This window comes from Lynx rufus, unplaced genomic scaffold (assembly GCF_022079265.1).
Source record: "Lynx rufus isolate CCGP_SWC_20201006 ecotype Redwood Valley unplaced genomic scaffold, mLynRuf1.p SCAF_2, whole genome shotgun sequence".
Lineage (NCBI taxonomy): Eukaryota > Metazoa > Chordata > Mammalia > Carnivora > Felidae > Lynx > Lynx rufus.
In genome coordinates, this window is record NW_025814834.1 from 207,222,530 (window position 1) to 207,240,838 (window position 18,309).

General features: G+C 38.0%; 1 protein-coding gene across 9 annotated transcripts in view; it reads left to right on the forward strand.

The window, feature by feature from the left end:
• EIF4G3 (eukaryotic translation initiation factor 4 gamma 3) overlaps positions 1-18,309 on the forward strand; it is a 311,829-nt gene that overhangs the window by 191,365 nt on the left and 102,155 nt on the right. For all 9 annotated transcript variants that reach the window (XM_047082673.1, XM_047082664.1, XM_047082666.1 and 6 more), the window contains one exon: positions 6,480-7,319. In XM_047082673.1, coding sequence (XP_046938629.1) covers positions 6,480-7,319 — 840 coding nt within the window. The remainder of the gene's footprint in view (positions 1-6,479; positions 7,320-18,309) is intronic.

The following is an 18,309-nucleotide window of genomic DNA, read 5'->3' on the forward strand; positions in this document are numbered from 1 at the left end:
TAACATGTTCTTTTGTATCTTGCTATTTAAAAAAAAATTTTTTTTTTAACGTTTATTTATTTTTAAGACAGAGAGAGACAAAGCATGAATGGGGGAGGGTCGAGAGAGGGAGACACAGAATCTGAAACAGGCTCCAGGCTCTGAGCTGTCAGCACAGAGCCCAACGTGGGGCTCGAACTCACGCACCACGAGATCATGACCTGAGCCGAAGTCGGCCGCTTAACCGACTGAGCCACCCGGGCGCCCCTGTATCTTGCTATTTTTAAAAACATGAAATATTTCTTAGAAATTTGGCTCTGTAGCCTCAGTTCTGTAGCACTCAGTTTATCCTAGCTCCATTTCCATCATGTATAGTATTTGGTCTTGATGAGTCATTATACTATGGATCACAATTAAACCAGGGTCCCTACTCCTATTTACCATGAACATGAAGTGTAAAACGTTGGTTGAAATAAGTGTACACATTGCCTTTTGGATTATAAATAGAAAACTGTAGGGAAGTTTCATGTCAGAAAATGAGATATCACAGTCTGTCTGTCTTGCTTGCTAAGTTGGATTTAGGTTGACCTTAACCAGAATTGGGGAACAATTGTCTGTCATCAGGCATAAGGGAAAGCAAGTGATACTGAGCATGCTTTGATCATGTTTCTGACTTCTTCTAAGAATGAGTGGAAAGCATAAGTGATTTCTAATTTTTTGAATTACTCCTTCCTCCCTTGTTAGCTGGCTGTTACTAAATGTACTTTCTAAAAAATTACTCTTTAAAAGGTACTTGGGAATTGGCACATAACCTACGGATGGTATTGAATGTAATTGATTTTTTACTGGACTGCAAGTTAATCATACTTAGAAACTTCTGTTTGATTTCAATGTTTTCTACAGCATACAAAGATAATAGGATGTATTTTCTCTTTAGTATTAAGGAACTTAGTAAACTCGAACAGAAACGTGTCCTATATTTTATTTGTTTTATAAGATTGTTTTAAACGAAAAAATAGGTATCAAACCCCAACCTGGCATGCTTCTAAAAGTTGTACTGTCAGATACGTCTTCGGGCAGTGTTCAGAGATAGACTCATGCATGCTTAGAGTTAATTTTTTTTTTTAATTTTTTTTTTTTTAACATTTATTTATTTTTGAGACAGAGAGAGACAAAGCATGAACGGGGGAGGGGCAGAGAGAGAGGGAGACACAGAATCGGAAACAGGCTCCAGGCTCTGAGCCATCAGCCCAGAGCCCGTCGCGGGGCTCGAACTCACGGACCGCGAGATCGTGACCTGACCTGAAGTCGGACGCTTAACCGACTGCGCCACCCAGGCGCCCCAAGAGTTAAATTTTTTAATATGAAAGCCATTCACCTTTCAGGAATGCACTTTGTAGGTATTATGGAAAACCACTTTCTTTCTCCAATGATAGAGCGTTTTTGAGTCAAGAATCAGAATGTTTTTAATCTAAGTTGAAAAGAATTTTCAGGGTATTGTCTTCAAAACTTTATTAGTTTTGCAGAGTTGTAATCCCTTTGCTAGTTAGAATTATGCTAAGTATATTGAATACTTAACCATCACATAAGGCCTCAAACCCTACCTATCCTCTATGCAAACTTCAGCTAGGCCACGATACAAAGAATTCATAAGATGTCTTAATGATGATAGCTCTGCCCTGCTGCAATTTTTAGAATATAAAACACCTTCACTTTGTCATATTTAGGTCTTGATTTCCATAAGGAAGAATGCAGAAGTATTGGTTTCCTCTTGGTTCTTTATGTTTAGTGGACCTTTGAAAAGTAAACATTTCAGATTGATGTTTGATATAAATATGAGTGGATTGAAAATGTTTTATTTTACCTTGATGGAAAGAAAAACTTGAATTTTAAGTGTATTTTGTAATATTTATAAATAACTCTTTGGGGGAGGGACTATTGCCATCTCCTTCTTAGTACCTATTATTTTCCAGAAACCTGAGTTAATTATAATTTTCCATTTCTGATTGTACCTATAGTTTGCCGATATTTAGAATAGTTTTCAGAGTAATTTTTAAACCAAACGTATGTAGTCAAATAACACTAGAAAGGGCTCACCAATTTTCAGAGAATTTTTTTATAGTTAAAAATTTTTTTAGTTTTCTTCTTAACTATAGGCTCCTTTTGAAATTAAAGTAGGATGCAAAAATGTGCTGTTTTCAAAGGTTGCTAGGTTACTTTAAGAAATAATAGATTCTGCATTCTGCAGTCAGTTTGGTTTTTCTCTCAATGAAAATGTCATTATTGTGGGTGTACATCGGGTAACAGAATCTCATGTTAGCCCCAAACTCTCGTACCAGCTTGATTCACCTAAATACTCCTTTTTCCATAAACCTTTTTCTTTTTCCTCAATTGGAAAAATATGGGATTGGAATCATTTTCAAGTTGCAGCGCTGGCCAGTTACATGACTCTGGCATGACAGATCTATGACAGTATGACAATCTGTAGAACACTCCATTTCCCAATCTGTAAAATAGGAACATAATACTTTCTACCCCAGCGGTGGTTGTAGGAATTAAAGGACACTATGTATATATGGTATTTGACCCAGTTCCTACTGTTGAGTACTTAGTAAATGTTCAGTACCATTATTAAACTTCTGGTTTCTCAGAGGTTTTGATATGAATAGCTGACATGGTTACATGAACGCCAAATTGTGACATTTCCCATTTGTTTGGTGCTTTATAAAGATATAAAGACACAGGGAAGACCTCACCTTGGTTTGTAGAAGGAAAACCATTGAAGATTGAGTTAATATCATCAGTTGGTGTTGATGATACCATACATTCAGTCCAGTGTATGGAGGATATGGTATGAACAGTGAAATACAAATACAAGTTTTTGTGCCTTAGTCTTAGTTTTAGTGCCTTTTGAAAGCACTTAGTATAGAGTAGGTATTCAGTGAATGATACTCTGTTGTAATTCAACCATTTCTAGTAATGTAGTTCAATTGGGGCTCCCCTGGAGTTTAGGACAGGACTGTTCACTGTCACATGAGACTGTCCCTCAAATTGCAGAACGCTTACCATTCCTGGTCTCTGCCCATTAAATGATAGTAGTACCTTCTCAGTCATGTGAGGCTCATGACAACCAAAAGGCACCTGTATACGCAGTTGGTTCCATTGCATTCATTGTAGAAACTATGGATACGTAGAGACTTTCCCACGTGCATATGCATATGTTAGTAGTATATGTATTTTTAAATTACCAAATTAGGCTTATGCTCTACATACAGTTTTGTGCCCTGCTTTGTCAAAAAACATATCTTTTATTATAAACAGCTTTCCATATCATTACTCTTTTAAAAACCTATTTTATTATTTATTTAAATTTTTTTAAATGTTTATTCATTTTTAGAGAGACAGCACATGTGCTTGCACCCACAAGTGGAGGAGGGGCAGAGAGAGAGAGAGAGGGAGTGAGAGAGAATCCCAAGCAGGCTCTGTGCTGTCAGCCCAGCACAAGGTTTCATCTCACAAATCGTGAGATCATGACCTGAGTTGAAATCAAATGTTGGATACTTAACGGACTGAGCCACCCAGGCACCCCTTAAAGCCTATTTTAAATGATTACACAATTTTACCATTATATGGCCCAGGCTATTATTTGTTTAATAAATTCCTCATGTTAGACATTTAGTCTATTTATCTCTCTTACTTTGTTGCTATTATAGTGTTAATATAAATCTACTTATATATTCTAAACCTCTGTCTTTGCTCCCTCTTGCGTGATTATTTCTTTAAAAAAATTTTTTAAGAATGGAATTCTCAGTTTCCTAAAGATGGCCAAATGATATAAATATTTTTAATGCAGTATATTAGATTTCAAACTATCATGGCTCTGTAAAGCATACTTTTAATGATAAAAGTTCTTAGATAAAATCAGTGTTCTGTATTTACTGTAGTATACTTTTCAGCTTTCCGTACTGAAATTTGAATGAATTAAAGGAGTTTTATATCAGAATGAGGAACTCTCAAAATAAGTTGTTTCTAATTTTCTTCATTTTTTAATTAAAAAAAATTTTTTTTTCAATCTTTATTTTTGAGAGAGAGGCAGATAGAGTGTGAGTGGAGGAGAGGTAGAGAGCAAGGGAGACACAGAACCTGAAGCCTGCTTCAGGTTCTGAGCTGTCAGCACAGAGCCTGATGCGGGGCTCAAACTCAAGAACCACGAGTTCATGACCTGAGCTGGTCAGATGCTTGACTGACCCAACCAGGCACCCCTTCTGATTTTCTTCATTTTAGATTTTTCTCAAGAGTATATAGAAATTTCAGTCCTAGTTCTGTTTTTGTTTTTAGTCTCAGTAATTTTATTTTTCAAAATTAGTAATAGAATTGACATACTCTTACCAAATTATTAATGTGAGAATTATATTTTACTGTTTAATTTGCTACAGCTAGGTTTCATTCAGTGGTCATAAAGGGTATTATTCTGATGTGCTTTCACAGTGTTATAATTTAATCTGGGTGACCATCTAGCAGTTACTCCAGTGAATTGATGATTATTTTGATGAGTGATATTTTAATAAATGTGTATTTATTATATTTATTTCACACACATGTAATACATATAATAGACAAATTTTTTTGGAAATATTTTTTTCTCTTGCCCTGACCACTTAGTGTGAGGGATTTGGTTTTGTTTTTTGTTTTTTGTTTTTTTAACGTTTATTTATTATTGAGAAACAGAGAGAGACAGAGCATGAGCAGGGGAGGGGCAGAGAGAGAGAGACACACCGAATCTGAAGCAGGTTCCAGGCTCTGAGCTGGCAGCATAGAGCCTGACGCGGGGCTCAAACTCACAAAGTGCAAGATCATGACCTGAGCCAAAGTCAGACACTTAACTGACTGAGCCACCCAAGTGCCCCAAGTCTGAGGGATTTGACAGTGAGAGCCTAACGATCTTATTTTTCCTCTTAAATAAATACCTAGAGTTCAACTTAAGAATCACTGATCTCTACACCCGGGAGTTAAAATGAATTTTAAGGCCAGCAGAAGTAGTTGCATCGAATGAATTAGCCTTTAACAACTTAATGGTAATATTTACCACGTGCTTCTGTGATTAACAGCATATTTTCTTTGATAGATTTACTTAGGTACAATAATTTATCGTAGAGACTCATTTCCACTGATGGGTAAAGATTTCTGGCGGAGAAAATAAAGTTCAATTCAGTTTAGATGGTCTTTTAGTAGTTCTTAAAATTTTTGTTTGCATTTGAGGAACATACTCCTAAGTATCTGTTTTTCTGATCTTTATTTATCACTCTCCAGAAGCACAGCTCGAAACCAGCCTAAATCTTCTCTGGCTTCATCCTCCCAGGGGTGAATCACCTATCAGTTTACGTGGAAGTTTAGAACATGGAAATGTTCATGAATTACAGTTTCTTACATGTTTCTGGTATCTTTTCTGTGATTATCAGTCTCTCTCTCTCTCTTGCTTCTATATGCAGATACATTTATATATTCTCAAATATTTCATATGTATTATGTTCTTTTTTATTGGACTTGGTTATCTGAATATTAACTTTGGCATTTCCTTTAAGAATTCTTTTTACAAGATAAGTTTTCATTTTTATATTTTCACATTATTTCTGGTTATATAAATGTTTCTTTCAAAAAAATTAATTTATAAATGAATTTTTATATTCAGGAACTTAGATTTCATAGATAATAAATCACATTGATAATAAATGATACTTTGATAGGGGCTCCTGGGTGGCTCAGTCAGTTGAGCGTCTGATTTCAGCTCAGGTCATGATCTTGCAGTCTGTGAGTTCAAGCCCCACGTCAGGCTCTGTGATGACAGCTCATAGCCTGGAGCCTGTTTCAGATTCTGTGTCTCCCTCTCTCTCTGCCCCTTCCCCTCTCATGCTCTGTCTCTGTCTTTATTAAAAATAAATTAACATTAAAAATCTTTTTTAAAAAATGATACTATGATGGCTTCTCTTAAAACATAGTTTTTTATACAATATACATTCTTTACAAAAATTCTCCTAAATGCAGAAATGTATAAAATAAAAAAATAGCAGTCTATAATAATTTAATCTGCAGTTATTTGTCCTTTGGATGTTCTGCCCCTATAGTGTATCCTTGGTAGAAAAATCTTCCATAAGGAGCAAGATACAGTAGAAATGAAGGTCTCTACTTTGAAAGAAAGCCTCATCCCCATTTCCGTAATGGCTTAGCTTGTTTTGATGAGCTTTTCCATTGCATTCTTGATATAATTATTTGGTTAATTGATTCCTTCTTTTACTCTAAATTAAACTGTATATTTATTGATGACCAAGTAACACTGGGTAGAACTAGAAAATATGACCGTGTTTTGGAGTGGCAGAATAAGTCTAATATTGTGGTGTGTCTTCTTTTGCCCATGATTTTGGGTAAGAGATGAAAAGAACTGGCCCAAGATAATACAGTATAATCTCTGATTCTTAAACTCTTTTTTGTTTTTTCTTCTCCAGAAGAGAAGCCAAAACCAGATCCAGTGTTAAAGTCTCCTTCCCCAGTCCTTAGGCTAGTCTTTAGTGGAGAGAAGAAAGAACAAGCAGGCCAGACGTTGGAGACTACTGTGGTAGAATCCATGCCAGAGCTTCCCCTGCCTCCATCACCTACCACTGTTTCTCCACTTGCTCGAAGTACCATTGCTTCCCCCACCTCTGCTGCTCTTAGTAGCCAGCCAATATTCACCACTGCTGTAGATGACAGATGTGAACTCTCTTCCTCAAAAGAAGACACAATTCCTGTACCTAGCCCCACATCTTGCACAGAGACATCAGATCCATCACCAACAGATGTAATTGATGATGATATATGCAAGAAATCTTGTAGTGTAGCACCTAATGATATTCCACTGATTTCTAGTACTAACCTAATTAATGAAATGAATGGAGTTCGTGAAAAATTACCAGCCTCGGAGAGCATTGTGGAAATAGTAAAACAGGAGGTGTTGCCGTTGACTCTTGAATTGGAGATTCTCGAAAATGCCCCAGAAGAAATGAAAGTGGAATGTGTCCCAGCTCCCGTTACCCCTTCCACAGTTCCTTCCTTTTCTCCATCTCCTCCAACTCCTCCAGCTCCTCCTCCTCCCACACCAGCCGGTGTTTCTGCTGCTGCCACTAATGTTAGTATGGCTGGTGTTCCCACCACGGTCCCTAGGGTCTTAGAAGAGGATGAGAGTGTGAGAACTTGCCTTAGTGAAGATGCAAAAGAGATTCAGAACAAACTAGAGGTAGAAGCAGACGGGCAAACAGAAGAGATTGTGGATTCTCAGAACCTAAGTTCAAGAAAGAGCCCCAGCCCAGGTAAGCTATTCTGTCATTAATTATTTTATGCTTGCTGAACATGAAAAAGAAGCAGTGTTTGTGTTATTTTTAATTGGCTACTTTCCTTGACTTCCAGAAACATCAAATGAATGCTGAAATTCGTAGTCTGATTTCTTCAATGGTGTGTTTATGCTTTTAGTGCAGCCTGCAAAAGAGTCACTCCATTGTCTAAAATGCAAATGAAATTTCAAATATACAAAATGCCTCCAAGGTATATGTCACTGTACATGTGTTTTTTTGTTTTGAGTTTTGAGTTTTTTTGCCTCGTTCTTATGGATCAGGTCCTCAGGGGTTAATTGTGCAGCTCTGGGGCTTGGAAACCAATTAAAACCAGCATACCCTATAGTTCCTAATCCTATCTTCTCAACATTTTGAAGCCCCATCAATCCTAAACTTTAGAGAACTTAATCTTGGATTTAGAAGAACAGCAATCAGAATGTCAAAGTTTATAACTAGTTTTGAAAAATAAAAGTGTCCTCTCTGATTAACTTGCAGGGAAATTTAATGCTCTTCATTTTTTCCTTTAATGGTTTCATTTTTTCCTATGATACGAATTTTATCATTATAATTTTATAGTCTTATATTATCAGCGTATTTTATTCTTCCCAATTAAAAATTGCTTATTTAATGTAGCATCACCTAGGATCGTAGAAAGTAATCATTGGATTTTTACAATTATCATAAAAACATTACATGAGGCCTATCAGCTAGAGTCAGTAGGACATAATAATATGGCTTTTAGCAAGTCCACATAGCCCATCTAGCGCAGTAGTGCCCCATGCAGTCTGATTTACTCCCGGTGTACCTCTCAGGTTAAATGACACAATTTGAGAAATGAGTGCTCCCCCAGCAGTTGATCTAGAAATGCACTTGGTTTTAGTCATCAACATCCTTGGTATTTATTGTCTGTTTTGAGCTGTGTAATGGGTAGGGAATCTTAATCAAAAACCCAGTCCTCTTAAGATACACCTTTCTCACACAGCTCACTTCTTGAGGCGTTTTCCTCATAAATGTGTGAGAGTTGTCCAGTTCCTTGGAACAGTAGAACATCTAGTTCAACAGAGTGACCAAAGTGGTAAAGCAAACACTGAAAGGTAGCTGGGATAAGGAGTAAATGTTTGTAAATCACCTGTATCCTCAACAGACTGGCCTCCGTTGGCATCTGTGTTCACGATGTCGTCACTGTTTGAGGAACCTTCTTCCTTGGTGGGGTGATGACCTAGGCTTCATGAAAAAAAAGTTTTGATGGCTATAGGTGAATGCCCCTCAAAGAACACTTGTTTGTTGGAAAACAATAATTTGTTTGACCCTTAATTGTTCCCTTTCACTTACCCAACTGTGAGTTGTTATCTCACAGGAGAAGCTACTTGAAGACAAATGTTGTAAAAACATCAAAACAAATGACAGAAAGAAAAACAAAGTAATCATTGGGGAATAAAAGTCAGAGATACAAACCATACCTGAGACCTGAAATAAGTAAAGAAAGCCCACACCAAACTCATACTTCTACTCATTCCTGACATCGTTGGTTTTTGTTGTTGATGTTGTTGTTGTTGTTTTTAAGCAGTATGTTCGTTAGGTGGCAAGACAGCCCTCAGATATAGATGGACAAACGGATTTTAGGTAATTAATTTTCATATCATGGTTCTTTTTTTTGAAATGCAATTACTCTTGGAGTTAGTAATACTAGCAGCTTGGTAAAAGAATAGATACTTCAGCAGTGAACCAGAGGATAGGTAGAAAAGAAAGAACTGTCTTCTGCATGGTGAGGGGTGAGGGTAGACTTTGGGTGTCAGGAAGTAAAGCATCCTGGCATTTTTCTCGTTCGATGATTTTTTTAGCATATAAATGTATTGTAAAAGAACTAGAAGTGCTATAATATCCTTTGATTTCTTACACTTGGCAGAATTCAAAGTGAATGAACCTGGAAAACCCATGTAACTCTAGCATTTTTAAAATGATAAAGCTACCAAAAACATTCCTGGCCCTCTCATTCCTATACAAATATTTTTAATGTCATTGCTACAAAAGTTAACATTAAAACCTTAAATTATCATCATTCTTATAGATATATCCACTTGAAGTTGTCCTGTTCTTAATAATTAGTCTTATTTGCACTTACCCATTTAGGACCTTGTTTATGTTGAGAGATGAGGAAATCATAACAATCTGATGTGGATATCAGTCTTTTGTAACTGACTTTTGAGATCAGTTCTTAACTGTGTCTGCCTGAGGATGAAGCACTTTAAAGCTGGCTTCAAAACCCATTTGCTCTTGACAAGTGTGATGCATAAAAATACACAGTAGTTGGAATAGAGATACTTGCTTAAAGCAGTGACATCAGATATTAGGGCTATAGTCCCTTTTCTGCTGGAAAACATTTTCTTGCAACTGTTCTAGATCCTATTTCTGATTAGAGCAAAGCACAGCAATATTGGATGCTTAGGTGAAGAGCACGCCCTGTGAAATGAGAATTGTGTTTATGTTCAGTGTCCTCTGAAAAGATTCAGAGATTGACCAGACTTTTGATTACTTAGTTTGTACGATACTTCAGTAATTAAATGTACAGAAATCTGTATTAATTGGATATTTCTTAAAGTCTTAGGATTTTTGTTATGGTTTCTGTATACTTGTTGGATAAGAAAAGAAAGTTTTAGAACTTGTGGTAAAACATTTCTCACTCATCATCCAGGAATTCATTTCTCTATAGTTTCCAGAATGCGTGTGCTATGTAACATGCATATTGTGTGACATGAACTTTTCCACTTTTGAAAATATTAGGTTTTTTTTATTACCTTGTTGGATATAAAACTATTATTTGAAATTCCGTTGGCCAAGGGAGGTTTTTAATCTTCCAATTTATTGTGTCTTCTGGCTCTTGCTCATAGTGCATTGTTTCTTCATATATTTTATAAATCTGCTTTATGAATTCCTCTTCAGGTAAACTTTACTGTATGTACATCATGGGCAAGTCCTCCCAAAGCTGTTTTGTGTTTGCGTTATTTACCACATGTCTTGAGGAAAGCATTAGCTGCACCTTAATCTGAGTTTAATTTTCTAAATATCCTTTCGTATTCCAAGCAAAATCTGAAGGCATTCCCTGTGGATACTATTTTTCAGAATGACAAGAGTCCCTTTCCACCTAGGTGAGACCAAATGTCCTTCCGTGTCAGTACTCTGTGTCAGTTCGCTGGTATATTTTGTTCTCTTTTATGGTTTTAGCTACCTTTTCACAGAGGCTGTCACTCTGTTAGGCACGTCAGGGATTTTTGTGAGAGTCTCAGTTCTAGGTCCTCACTTTGCTGGGATCCAAGATCTTCTCTGCCATTAATGTTAAAATGTCAACTCCCTTAATTATAGATACTGGCATAGCACCCCACATCCCCAGTAGTATAGTGGCTACAGCCGTAACAGCAACTGACCTTGTTTATGTGGCTTCCAGTAGTTTCCCTTACGTTCTTGTAAGCTCAGCTAAGGTTGAGGGACAGTTTCCAGTTGTGTAGATTTCAAGATGAGAGATTTGTTTCTCAAATGGAGATACATTTGTATGTTTTGGAAGGTGTTACTAAAATACTGATCCATATATAGCCAGTGACATTGCTATTTTCTCTTTCAGTTTTGATTGACTTCAGTATAAAAGCAACATACTTTAATTTAGGGGGAAGATGTTTTAATACGAATCATTGATTTAATGTCATCTGTGAACATAGTCACCGTACTTTATATATTTTTTTAAGTTTATTTATTCTGAGAGCATGAGAGTCAGAGACAGTGCCAGTGGGCGACAGGCAGAGAAAGAGGAAGAGAGAGAATCTGAAGCAGGCTCTGCACTACTGGCACAGAGCCTGACGCGGGGCTCGAATCCACGAAACCAGGAGGCCAGGACCCGAGCTGAAACCAAGAGTTGGTCGCTCAACTGGCTGAGCCACCCAGGCGCCCCTATTCACAGTATTTTAAGAAATAAAACCAAAGTAAGCATAAAACCAGGGAAATAAAAGCCTTAAAGTTTGGGTAGACTAAACCGAAAAAGATTCATGTTTAAAACCATGATCTGAAGGTCAGCACCAGGAATAAGGAATTTGAAATTTATTCTAACCTTTGCTCAGTTTACACCCTCTGAGAAGTATTTTGAAATATCCCTGGGATATTTAGTTGTGGGGGCCAAAAACAAATCACCAGTGATTAGATGTCCCACAGCCTTTTCTTAATCTACACCCTTATAATTTAATTTCTCGTGTTCCTCTAGAGAAATATGTTCTGAAGCCTTACGAACCGGACTTACATGTTCCTGATTCCATGTTATCTATCAAATCCAGTAGAGCAATCTTTAAAACAAGGACTTTTGGCTCCCTTTTTTGGAGGCTTGCGTTTGAACGATCCTTAGGGATAAGAAAATTAAAAGGATTGACTTTCCCCACCTTGTTTATAAAAATATTTGAAAGAGAGCTGCCTGAAAACATTTCTGTCGTGTGATTCCTCCTTTCTTGTTGCCCTCCACAGTGAAATCTTAAGCATTCCCTGGAAAGTACTGGTGCTGGGTCAAGTTCGTTTTATATGCTACAGGATGAGCCCAGACACCCTAGTGGGGAGTGTACTAACAGACTCAAGCGCCAAGCCTTCTGGCCAAGCCCCTTGTACAATCCCTCATCTTCATGCAGCATACACTTCCCTACTATTTACAATAGTTCATTTATTTGCAACATGAGTCTCAAAGTTTCATTATTGGATGTTAACTTAGTCATACATATCTCCATGAATAGACATGAATTCTTTGTTCCGAATTTAGCCCACTTTTCCCCAGACTTACTAATTTACTCCCAAAAGAAACCATTGTGCTTACCTGCTTCCAGAGAGGGTAGTCGAGACAGTGTCGGGGAATTCTGTTCGATGCCAGGCAAAAGAGAGCTGTGTCTAGAAAACTTAATCTTGCTAAAAGCTTTTTCTTCTTCCAGCGCCAGTCTTCACTGCGCACACAGTTAGTTGTCTTGGGAAGTGTTCCTAATATCTTTTTTTTTTAAATATTGTTTTAGTGTTTATATTTATTTTTGAGAGAAAGAGAGAGGGAACAAGTGAGGGAGGGGCAGAGAGAGAGGGAGACAGAGGATCCGAAGCAGGCTCCAGACTGTCAGCAGAGAGCCTGATGCGGGGCTTGAACTCATGATTCATGAGATCATGCTCTGAGCTGAAGTCGGACACTTAACTGACTGAGCCACCCTCTAATGAGGTGCCCCTCTAACACCTTTGACAGAATTTTCCGTACTAGTGCAGAAAAAATGTCCAAAATACATTTTTATCAATAAATGTCTTTTTTCCATTTATCAGTGCTGTATTAACAGTACCTGGTAATTTTGCTTCAGTCATGATAAAGTCATGTTACTTTTCTTATGTTTACAAAAAGCCTTTTCTCTGGCATTAATCTTACAATTTAAGCAGTTATTCCTGGGATAAAATTATTCCTATTTTGCCTATACAAAAAATAAGCCATTGAATGGTAAGTTGGATTTCTCAGGGTCATAGGAAGAATTACAACTAAAGCCTTTCTTTATCTCACATTTCTGTTATTCTTTCTGACATTCTTTACTATTGTTGCTATAATGTTCTTTCAACCTTTTTGGGATTTAAGGATTTTACATTTATACATGTGACCCAGGTTCAGAGGGAGATGTGGAAACCCACCTGTTTCAGCCACAAATAGTTTCTGAGGGTCTGCCATGAGTAGGTCATTGTTCTGGGCACTGTGGCTTCATCAATGAGGAATCCAGAGATCTCTGTCCTAGTAATATGCCAGAAAGTTGTTGGGTGGTTTCTGTTTTTTGTTTCTTTAAGATTTTATTTTTAAGTAATCTCTACACCCTGTGTGGGGCTGGAACCCACAACTCTGAGATCAAGAATCACATGCTGCAGTGACTAAGCCAGCGAGGTGCCCTGCCCCATGCATTAAAATGTTTTAAGTGATATAAAAATAATCTAGCAGGGGAAGGAATGCTGGAGAGGCAGCAGGTTTTAGTATTTAAGTAACATGATCAGGGGTGCCTGGGTGGCTCAGTCAGTTGAGCATCCAACTTGACTCTTGATTTTGGCTCAGGTCATGATCCCAGGGTCGTTAAGAGCCCCATATCAGGCTCCGAGGTGAGCATGGAACCTGCTTAAAACCCTCTAGTTCTCTCTCTCTTTCTCACTCTTTCTCCTTGCCCCCTCTCCCCTGCTTGAGTTCTTTCTCTCTCTTAAAAATTTTTTTATAAATAACATAATCAGACTTATAGGCTTCAAGGAGTACAAGATTTAAGCAGAGATGGAGGAGGAGGATTATCTGAGCTATCCTTTTATGAAAATTTGTGGTTTTCCTACCCCCTTTTCTTTCTGAGAAACTTTAGTTAGCTATACCCCCATCCTCTCTATTCTTCAGTTCCAGTAGGCAGAGTACTACTGGGCAAGATTATACCACTGTGAATGTATCTACAAATCCGTGCTCTCTGTCCCCAGCCATTCCTTTTATGACTTGCCTTTTATAAAATCCTGTACTCAGCCCAACCCTCCTCACCCTCAGCAGATAGATGGCTTTATGTCATTCTTTAGAGTACTGAGTGCATTGAGTATGCCTTTTTCAAACTTCTGCTGGAGGTACCAACCTGTCTCTATCCAAACTTCATCGGAGTCTGTTAGTTGTCCCTTGCAGTCTCATGTGTATTCACTACCTTTCCACAGACTTCTTTCTCTAAATCTGCTGAAGTCCATCTCATACTACAAATCCTTCCTCAGTCCTACATGTCCATTTTGCTGTCATTTAACCTCGCTCTTGCTCTTCTCATCCAGGCTTCCCAAGAAGAGTATATCATTTCTATTTCTCTGTTCACTATTCAACTAACATCATCTGCTTTCTGTTCCCAGCATGCTATTTTATGATATGTTCACCACATGTAACACTACTCATTGCTCTTTTTTTTCCCTTTAGATTTATTGCATATAATTTCTTTGCAGTTAATTTCATTCCTTTTTAGCATTCATTTCTGTGAATTTTGAGAGACACATAAAGTCATGTAATCACTACCACAGTCAAAATGTAGAACAGTTCCATCAGCCAAAAAAACTCCTTTATGTTTGGGTCATGTTCTAATTCTCTTATCGTTCAACACGTTCTTGGGGGGTGATTTCATCTACTCTGATGGTAGATGGCTCCCAGTGGTATATGCAGATGGCTTCCAAATTTTCATTTCCATCCCCAGCTTCTCTTCTGAGCTTCTGTCTTATGTATCCTGTTGCCTGCCAGATATCTCCATTTGGAAACCCTAGAGCCATGTTGGATTTAACACATCCGCTATTGAACTAATAACCTATTCCGTAAACCTGTTCCTTTAGCTCCGTTCATGGCACTGGCTTGAATTAAGATAAGATCCTGAAGCCACTGTTGATGGACTTCCTCCCTGAGTTACTCATCTTTCATGTGTAGTCATTTAACAAGGTTCTCTGATTTTACCTGATGTGATTGTTGAATTTGTCCTCTCTTCTCAATTTTCCTTCTATCACTGCCTTAGGACCTCTCATGTCCCTGGCTCCAGCTCTGTCCCCGTTCAGGTTCATTCTCCGCCAAGCAGTCATCTCTTTAAACTACAGATCTGGCCCTTCCACTGCTTTTTCCTATCTCTGCTTAAGCCCTTGAGGATGTTGAGTGTCACTTCAAAACTTCAAAACTGTAAGCGTCTAACTTTTACTACAAGATCATCTTGTACTTAGTTATAGTAGCAATTTTCTGAGTATATATGCATAGGATCTGAATGTTACTTTTTGTGTATTTGGTTAATCTCAACACTGTCAGTAAAGTGTATTGGTTAAGATCAGGGCAACAGAGTCAGACACTCCTGCACCTTAGCCATTCCCCTGTCTATCTCTGTGACCCTGGGTGAGATTCTTAACCTCTTAGACTGTTTCCTCATCCAGAATTTGAAGATGATGATAGTGTTTACTTCATAAAAGTTGTAATGAACATAAAACGTAACCGTAACCTATGTAAAGCATTTAGCACAGTGTCTGACCCATGATGAGCTCACTGTAAATGTGTAATATTATTAATACTTCCATTTTCAGCTAGTGTAAGGAACCAGATGTTGCCTTTGAACTGTACTGATCTTACACAGATAAATGGGTGTCGTTATCTCTGTCCTTAGGAATTTATGTTCCAGAGAAGAGAAACTCAACAAGATGATGCCATCTCAAAAGTTCCTAAGTAAATCCTGAGCATGAAATGGTAGAAAGTCCCTCAAAATAGTCCCTTGTGTATGTTTAATTTTGAGTAGTGTCTTTTGTACCCATTCTGTCATCTAATCTCCACAATGGTTACACACATGTCGAGGTGACCTCTATTGTCAGTTGGAATGGAGAAGGTGTGCTTAGAACAGTGAATTTTAAGGAAAATCTGCACCATTGAAAACCTTTAGGCATGCATTTAAGTAGAGGATAATAGGATAATAGTAACATTATTAATTTCCTATTTAGAGCAGGAGTAGAAAGTTAGGAAGAAGGGCAGAGAGAAAAAAGGAATGGGAAAAAAATTAGTGGGGTAGTCCAGAAGTGGAAATAACGTGAATGTCCATCAACTAATGAATGGATAAACAAATTGAGGTGTGCGTGTATATATAGAATATGGAATATTATTCTGCCATGAAAAGGAATGAAGTACTGATACAAGCTACAAAATGAATAAACCCTGAAAACCTTACGCCAAGTGAAAAAGTCACACAAAACCAGAATAGGCAAATTACTAGACACGCACAGTAGATTCACAGTTGCCAGGGATTGAGGAGAGTGGGAGGGGAATACTAATGAGTATAGGGTTTCTTTTGGGGAGTGATGAAAATGTCTGAAGTTAGATAGTGTTGATGGTCACACGACTCTGTGAATATACCGTTGTGAAATAATAGAAAATATATATTGGTTTCTAACCCCTCTTCCTGGCACAGAGCTCCTAAAACCTGTGTCATTTACTCAGTGATAAGAACACTAGGAGCATCTTTTGTTCTGATGTTGGTCTTTTACCTCCATTGATGACACAACGTTCCTAAAAGCCTTGTAAATTTCTAAGTGATAGCACTAAGAACATCTTGTTCTGTTGAGGTGATTCTAGGTGGGCTCCTGGATTGCTCCTGGATGGGGGCTGGTAACCAGAAAGACCAAATCATCATTAGAAGTTTGCAATTTTCAGCCACACCCCAGTCCTCGTAAGAGAAGAGAGGGGCTGCAAATGGCATTATTATTTGATCTTGCCTATGTGAGGAAGCCTCCATAAAATCGCAGGGATAGGGTGTTCAGAGAGCTTCCAGGGTGGCAAACTTGTCCACACCAGAAATGAGTAATGTACCCCCCCACTTCACGGACAGAAGCTCCTGTACTTGGGACCCTCTCAGACCTCACCCTATCTATTTATCTCTTCATCTGGCTGTTCATCTGGTCCTTTATCATATCTTGTGATAAACTGGTCAATACAAGAAAGTCCCTGAATTCTGTGAGCTGCTCTAGGAAGTTAATCAAACCTGAGGCGACAAGGGGTCATTGGAACCTCCGATCTATACTGTTTGGTCACCTGGGCTTTTGCCTGGTGGCATCTGAATGAAGTGTAGGGGTGAGGAGAACAGTCTTCTGGAACTGAGCTCTAACCCGTGGGATCTGACACTATCTTCAGGTTGATAGTGTTTGAATTGAGTTAACTTGTAGAACACCCGATTGGTGTCACAGAGAATTGTTTGTTATAGGGGAAAAAAAAGAAACCCACGTGATGACCAAAAGTGTCAGAAGTACAGTATTCTAAGTAGTAAAGGAAACACACAGTAGGAAATAACTGAGTTTTTCCCTATAAAGGGAAATGGAAAGACTGGAGTTTTTCTATTACAACTATAAACAACTGAATTGTATACTTCATAAAAAGGTGAATTGTATAGTATGTTAATTATTTCTCAGTAAAGCTACTATTTTTAAGAAATGAATAGGAATGAGAGTGGTTATGTCACCAGCATCTTATGTAAGGATCTGTCAGGGGCATCAGCCTGAGAAATTAATGCTAAAAACCCTGAAGCTAGAAATGAATCAGGTTAGGGAAATTAATAGCATAGAAATTTCGGAGCTAGATTTTGGCCAAAACACCATAATTGACAGTACCAGACACGGAGGAGTGTTGGGGTACAACCAAAAACCACATTGTCTTTTGATGTATTTTAGGTCTGAACTGTGTATTGTCGTCGCTCTGTCTTATTTTACTAGTAGCTGTCTTACCTGGGTTTGAGAGGGTGTTCTCAGCTAGGTGGTGAATGCACCACAGTAGTAGCCATTCTGGGGGCATTGTTTGATGTCACAAATAGGGAACACTGGCTGGGACATGAGAGCAGGGTCAGTATCTGTGGATGAGACACATAAGGGTTATATGTTTTAGAAGTAATGATTCTGCATTTCCTTAGTTCTTAGTTAGCCTAGTTCTTATTTATTTTTGCCTCAGTTGAGCCACCCTTGGTAAGTCCTCCGACGGCTTGGCCTTTCTTGTCCTTCCAGCTGTCCATCCCATTTATTTATCCATCCAACTATTCAGTCCTCTTCTCTTTCTAGTCCATTTCATAGACTTATCAATCGTATTATTCCCTCAGCTATTACAGTTCTCTCTGCTTTGAGATTTCTCTTGAAAACTCTCCAGTAAAGTCTTCCAGAAAAAATAATTTCTGGATGTGTCTGTCCAAGAGTTAAATAGACAGTTGTTTCAAAAGTATAAGTTCCAGACTCTTGGGTTAGCCTTCAAGGCTCTCTGTTAGTCCTCATCTCTCCCTAATTTTAACACTGTTTTGGCCACTCTTTCACATCGTTTGGTAGGTGCTAATTACCCCTTTATTGCCTTGATGCCTCTTCTCAGCCTACACCATTCTAAAGAACCTGTTGAGAATTTAATTTTTTCAGTATGGCTGTCTTCATAAAATTTTCCATTCTGACAATTCCT